We start from the raw sequence: 6,000 nt of genomic DNA, 5'->3' as shown, positions 1-6,000 counted from the left end.
CTCCAGATAAGAGAAATAAGTGGCTATTCTGCACTAAGTGCACCTCTATGGAGGAATTACAATTTAGGTGCTTACGGAGGTAAAAAAAAAAAAAAAAATCAAGTAGGTGTTGATTTGGGGCCACTAACCCGGAGATTTGAAAGGGCATAAACAAAGGACATGACAAATGAAGATAAATCCAAAAGGAAGCAAACTGTTTACACCGAAATAAACTAAAACAAACATACGCGAAGAGATACACCAAGGAATACCCAGTGCTCCGTTCACTTTTTACCGAAAAGGAAGCAAATTTTGCTCAGGAAAACAGAGCACTAAACCCTCTCCTCCGCTGTCGTCCCCCTTCCAGAACCGAGCCTGCCCAGGGCGTGGCCACGCCCCTGGCCACGCCCTGCCTGTGGCAGCCCGCCCCGGGTTGGCCACCGAGGGGGCGGTGGCCGTGGTGCCCGGAAGTGCTGCTGACGTGTCCCGGCAGCGCTTGGAATTGTGGGTGACTCGGCTAATGGCGTTGGCAATTCTGTGGGGTTTGGGGAGCTAACGCTGAGGCTTCTGGCCGGGTTGCCTTTTGACAGCCGGTGTGGCTGGGCCCCACGGCAGCGGGAGGGACCTGCCCACATAGTAGGCTCCTCGGCAGGAGCCGGCGGGGCCTTGCGGTGCGGGAAGACTGCGGGGGCGCCCGGAGAATTTGCGAGGAGGCTGCGGAGGGCGCTCGGTTTCGCTCGGGTTGGCAGTCCAGGCCCAGCGGAGTCCCCGTGGAGCCCCAGAGGCGGGCTGCGGAAGGTCTGGAGGTGCGTGGAGGGAGCTGCCTGACGCCCCAAGGGCCTGACAGTGCCGGAGTTTGCGCCGCTCTGAAATTGTCTCGGAGCGTGGTGGATCATGTCCGGCACCAACAGTCCCGAGGCGGTGAAGAAGCTGCTGGAGAATATGCAGAGCGACTTAAGGGCCTTGTCCCTGGAGTGCAAAAAGAAATTTCCACCTGTCAAGGAGGTAAGCTTCGGGCGACGTCTGGCGAAGGCACGGTGAACTTGCCGGTTCTTGTTGACCCAGTCCAGTCCTTCCCAGCCATCCTCCAGCCCTGATTTTCATTTGGCCTTCACCCGTCCAGGTGTGCAAGTCGGTGGGTTGTTCCACAAACGCTTTTTATAGTTTTCTTTGGAGAGGTCTGAGGCACTTTGATTTTCTATACTCTCCTGTTCTCTGGAGTTAGGAATGAAGTTCGCGGTGTGAGCCGATTCAACCCTTTCTGGCCTCGCCTTTTCTGGCCTTTTTCAAACTCGGAAAAGCCAAGCCAGGACTGAAAATTTTGTTTGTTGCTTCTAAAAGCTAATATTCATCGTATGGTGAAATCTATGTTCCTCACCTTTATCGTGTGTTACCCAATTGGAAGTAGCTTTCCTTATGATCTTGTCATGCAGTTCAACTCTGTATCAATTCATAAAGCATTAATAAGTTGCCCAGAGACACCTAATTTATAACATGGATTGATAACCCACAGAACCACGTTAAACCTTGTTACGAGCAACACTGTGGTGGGAAGCTTGTGTTGGGAATACAACCTCTTTGCGCTTCAGTTTTATTTCAGACGCAAAATAGGATTAAAGGGTGGATTTATTAGGTTATGATGGGAAAGATGTCAGAGCAAAAAGCTTATTATTAAAGAAGCTCAAGTTAATAATATATACAAATTAAATTCTGCAAATATTTCCTGAATTGAAGTTTTTAACATTTAGTCATTATTGGCTCTTCCTCTTAAGCTGCCATTTAATTTCTCTTAAACTTAAAAAAAAAATGCTGTTCAATACCTTTCCTCATTTCTGAAATAAAATAGTTCAGTGATATTTTTGTCAAAGCAACTATTTTTATTCTGTTTAAAGTGGTCTGATATACCTGCAATTTCATGTACTAATTGCCCTAAACTGTCACCAGGGAATTGTGTAATAGTTTAATAATTATTTAAATGTTTTGCCTTTATTATTATAAAGAATCTGAAGTTAGAACTTACCCCCAAAAGTTTGGATTTTAGGCTTCCAAGGAACCTTAACTTTTCTGTAGGAGCTTTGGTCTCATCAGTTTTTAACAAACACGATCTCGTATTTCTTTATTAAAGTAAGGAAATATTACTCAGTGATGGGAACCAGATGTACCACTTTTTGGAAATCTGACCATTATGACAGATTTTATCTCAGATATTAACTACTTCATTTTGATATTGCTTTTCATTTTCTCTGTATCGCCTTCTGTTGAAAGTAATAACAGGTAATTTTTAAAATTAGGCTCTTCCTGTTATAAGAGAAATGCTCTTATTTAAAAACTGTCAAATTCTATTTTATAATTTTAACAATATTTCATAGAACTGACTCTTCTTATAACTAATATAAAAACTGTGTGATTCCTGTATATTGTAGGCCTCTAGTTTGGGAATTTTGTTGCCATTTATTACATTATTTCTATTGGGAAAAGCATTCAGATTTCCAAACAGGTAACTTACCGAGTTCCAGAACTCTGTTCATTTCTAATCTAGGAACTTTCAAAAAAAGCTCGGTAGCTTTTTTACTTCAACATTGGCTGAAGAGATTTTTAGTAATTGCACCTAGTGTTTGAGGTAATGGCAAAAGTAAATGTGATTATCTCCGATACATAATTTCACATATAGTACATGCTCTGTAAGAACTTATTGAATGCAAGAACTTTGATTCCTTAACCAATGGCATTTCTGATATGCTTAAGCTTCTACTTTAGGAATTGAAAAATGACTTTGATTGTATCACAAGTTTAAAACAAGAATGATGTAATTAGCTTGATAGTGATGATTTTTTAGGAGGGAGCCTTAACTTTCAAGACACTATACAAGTTCGGTTGAATTAAATTTTTCCTGGAATTTAATAGCAATGCCAACTTTTTGCTTTTGTTCTTTAAGGAACTGATAAGTTTTTAGTTCTGTTTGTTTTGGGGGTGTGTTAGTGGTGCTTGATAGACTCTAAGGCACAGCCTTTCTTCATGTAAGAAGCATTGCCATATGCATACTAATTTGCTAGTTTACACTCTCCCAGTATCTTCACATGTATTACCTGAAAATACTTGTTATGATTACTTATTGGACTGCTCACGAACTTAATATGCTAATTGCATATGTGCTTTGGAAGAGATACCTCCTTCTCCAATACTGTTTAAACAAGATAGAATGAAGTGATGCATTCTATATTTAGTCTTTATTTTAAGTTTTTAGTAATTTCTATTTTTTTTGGCCACAGTGCTTGCCTATATATTTTTTTAAACTAATGATAAACTGGATATTTTTAAAATTTCAAATCTGATGGAAAAACAGAAGAAAAGAGGTATTGATAAAGGATAGTGTCTTATTTACTGGTATTACTTATCTTTGGATTTTCTACATAGTTTTCTCTATCTTAATTGTTTTCATTTGTAAATCTATCCTTTGCATATTAAATAATTTTTATTCTGTCACTTCATAATAAGAGGAGTTAAATAATAACAGTAATATATTCCTTCCTCTATTTTGCCCTGCTTATTTTCCTTAGTCCTTAAATGTAAATCTTCATACTTCAGCAGTGTAACTTACTTTTTTTTTTTATTGCACAGATACACTAGATAATTTGGTTTGGATTATTTGCATGAAAATTTTTGTCTTAAAAATCGCCTTAAAGCTTTGTAAAATCACTTCTATGTAATTAATATTCAGTGACCTTCAGAAGCAGTAACCTCTGAAACTTTATGTTTATGTATTTAATGAATAAAAACTTTTTGGTCATTTTCTATTTGCAGGCACAACTCTGTGGAAACAGATGAGGGGGATCTAACTGAGTTTGGAAGCTTGGTCAGAGTGTAAATCTTGAGCTGGGTCTCTTTATTTTTAAGGCTTTATTTATTTATTTATTTTAGAGAGAAGGGAAGTGTGGGAGATAGGGAGGGAGAGAAACATCTGTCGGTTGCCTCTCCCATGGCACTAACCCACGACGCCCGACCCACTGAGTCACACCAGTCAGGGCTTGAGCTGAGTCTTTATAGCATGAGTACAAGATAGCCAACAGAAGAAGGTGGTGGTGATGGTGGGGGTCATTCTAGGCAGAGAAAACAGAACAGGTTTGTCGTCCATGTAAAATAAATGTGATGCTTAAAGTGATTAGGAGCCATTAATCTCTTTTTTTTTTTTGCTTTTTAAGAGGGAGCATATGATCAAATTCATATTTAGTAACATAACTGTAACAATATTGGTGGGAACAGTGAGAGGGGATTGAGAATGAGGCAGAGAGAGCAGATTTTAAAAAGTGATGATTGCCTGCATTGAGGTAGCAGTAGAGGTAGACAGGAAGTTGCTTGCATTGTGGTAGACCTGGGTGAAAGAGAGAGTATGTATTTAAAAGAGATTTATCAGGTATAATTACCAGGCCACTTTTGTATATGACTTTTTGTATATGTGGAGAGAGAAATCTATGATACCTCTCTGGTTTCTGACTTGGGAAACTGAGTGGATCACAAAGAGAAAGAATATAGGAGGGAATATTTGGGGGGAAAATAAGTAGTCACAAATATATTAAGTTTAAGATTTATGTGTCACATCTAAGTGGAACTGACAAGTAGGTATTTGAAAATGATGGTTTGGGACTGAAGAGGAAGGTCCGGAATTTCAGATTTAGGAATGTCAGTTTATACATGATAGTAGAAGTGATAGGAATAGATAAGATGGGCCAGGAAGAGTGTATAAGTAAGAGATGGGCTGAAAAAGGAACTTTGGGAAACAAAAGTATTAAAGGGCCAGAGCTGGGCAGACTAAGGTTAAGGATATGGGAGAGAAAGGGAATACTTTCTCTTGCTACAGCAAGGTCCCTGAGAAAACTGGAGTTGTAGGAGCATAAATGTATGAACTGGCTTTCAAGTTGAGACAGGACACACTCTCTTCTGTCAGAGGAAGGAAAAAAGAAAAAAGTGAGTTTGAATATGATAAATTTGTATAAGGGGCATAGTGGAGAGAGGAAATTGTGGACAGTTTGACCTGTGACCTCTGTTTTCTTGATAAGATAGGGAAACAAGCTTATTGCTATGATTAATTAGTGATGAAAGAAGTGATAGGTAGGAAGTTTGAGAGGAGCAGTGGATCACTTTAGAAAAGAAATTGATTGGAATACTTAAGAGTCTTGGCAGGGAAAGTGGTTGAGTGATGATGGATCGAAAAATGTAGGTTGGATTCCTGAAGAAGGAAATCCAACAGAACTTTGATTGATTGCAAGAAGATGGAAAGGTTAAGGGACTAGCAGCACCAATTAATTCAAAGATCAGTGGAGCTAGGGAGAGAGCTAGAAGGATAGGGGTTGGGACAGTAGTGGGGATACTGGGTTTTAGAATAACAAGTAGTACTTACAGCCCTAGAGGATGATGAAGTCCAGGGAGTGGGTGGTAGAAGAGCAAAGGGAATGAAGGTCATTTGAGTTGAGGTGGTCAGAAATAGGGTTTTAAATGTTTTTTTCTTTTAATGAAGTGGACTTGGTAAGAGTGTAAATAATAAAAATGTGCAAGTAGTCTTCCTAGGCTGTGTGGTTAAGTTTCCTCTTGCCCATTCAGTCCTGATAAAAGTTGGTTGACAGGGATTTTTACCTTAAGAAAAGGTCCTGTGATAGAGTTCCTCAGTGTCCAGTGCTAACTAGCTGAGGGGGATGTTGGTGAAAAAGATGCCTTCTACTAACCATGACAGGATTCTCCCTTAAGCCGGCTATTTTGGGGACTGAGGCCCAAGTCAGTTGGCTCTTCTGGTAGGGAGAAGATCTCATTTTCAGGACCTTAATGACAGTGAAGAATGAGAGCTGGGTAATATTTTTTTTCACATCTATTTTAATTTTATTCACATTCTTATTTGGAGGAGGAGAAAATCATTAGTTAGTGACGTGTTGAAATCCCAGGAAAAGCCCATTTTACCTACGACAAAATTGAATTCACTCAGTTTATAAATGACAGAGCAGGGATTAAACCAGAGTTTAAACCCAGAGATTA

The 6,000-nt window shown here is 39.6% G+C and overlaps 1 protein-coding gene across 4 annotated transcripts in view; it reads left to right on the top strand.

The window, feature by feature from the left end:
* The first annotated feature begins 482 nt into the window (after positions 1-482).
* MON2 (MON2 homolog, regulator of endosome-to-Golgi trafficking) overlaps positions 483-6,000 on the top strand; it is a 108,821-nt gene continuing 103,303 nt past the window's right edge. For 2 of the 4 annotated variants that reach the window (XM_024576267.3, XM_024576266.3), the window contains exon 1: positions 483-984. In XM_024576267.3, the coding sequence (XP_024432035.1) occupies positions 874-984 (111 nt within the window). In that variant the 5' untranslated portion in view covers positions 483-873. The remainder of the gene's footprint in view (positions 985-6,000) is intronic. The other 2 variants (XM_053921223.2, XM_053921222.1) reach the window with 2 other exon arrangements.

This window comes from Desmodus rotundus, chromosome 3 (assembly GCF_022682495.2).
Source record: "Desmodus rotundus isolate HL8 chromosome 3, HLdesRot8A.1, whole genome shotgun sequence".
Taxonomy (NCBI): Eukaryota; Metazoa; Chordata; class Mammalia; order Chiroptera; family Phyllostomidae; genus Desmodus; species Desmodus rotundus.
The sequence above is the reverse complement of the archived record's forward strand: the minus strand, read 5'-3'. Positions and strand labels throughout refer to the sequence as shown.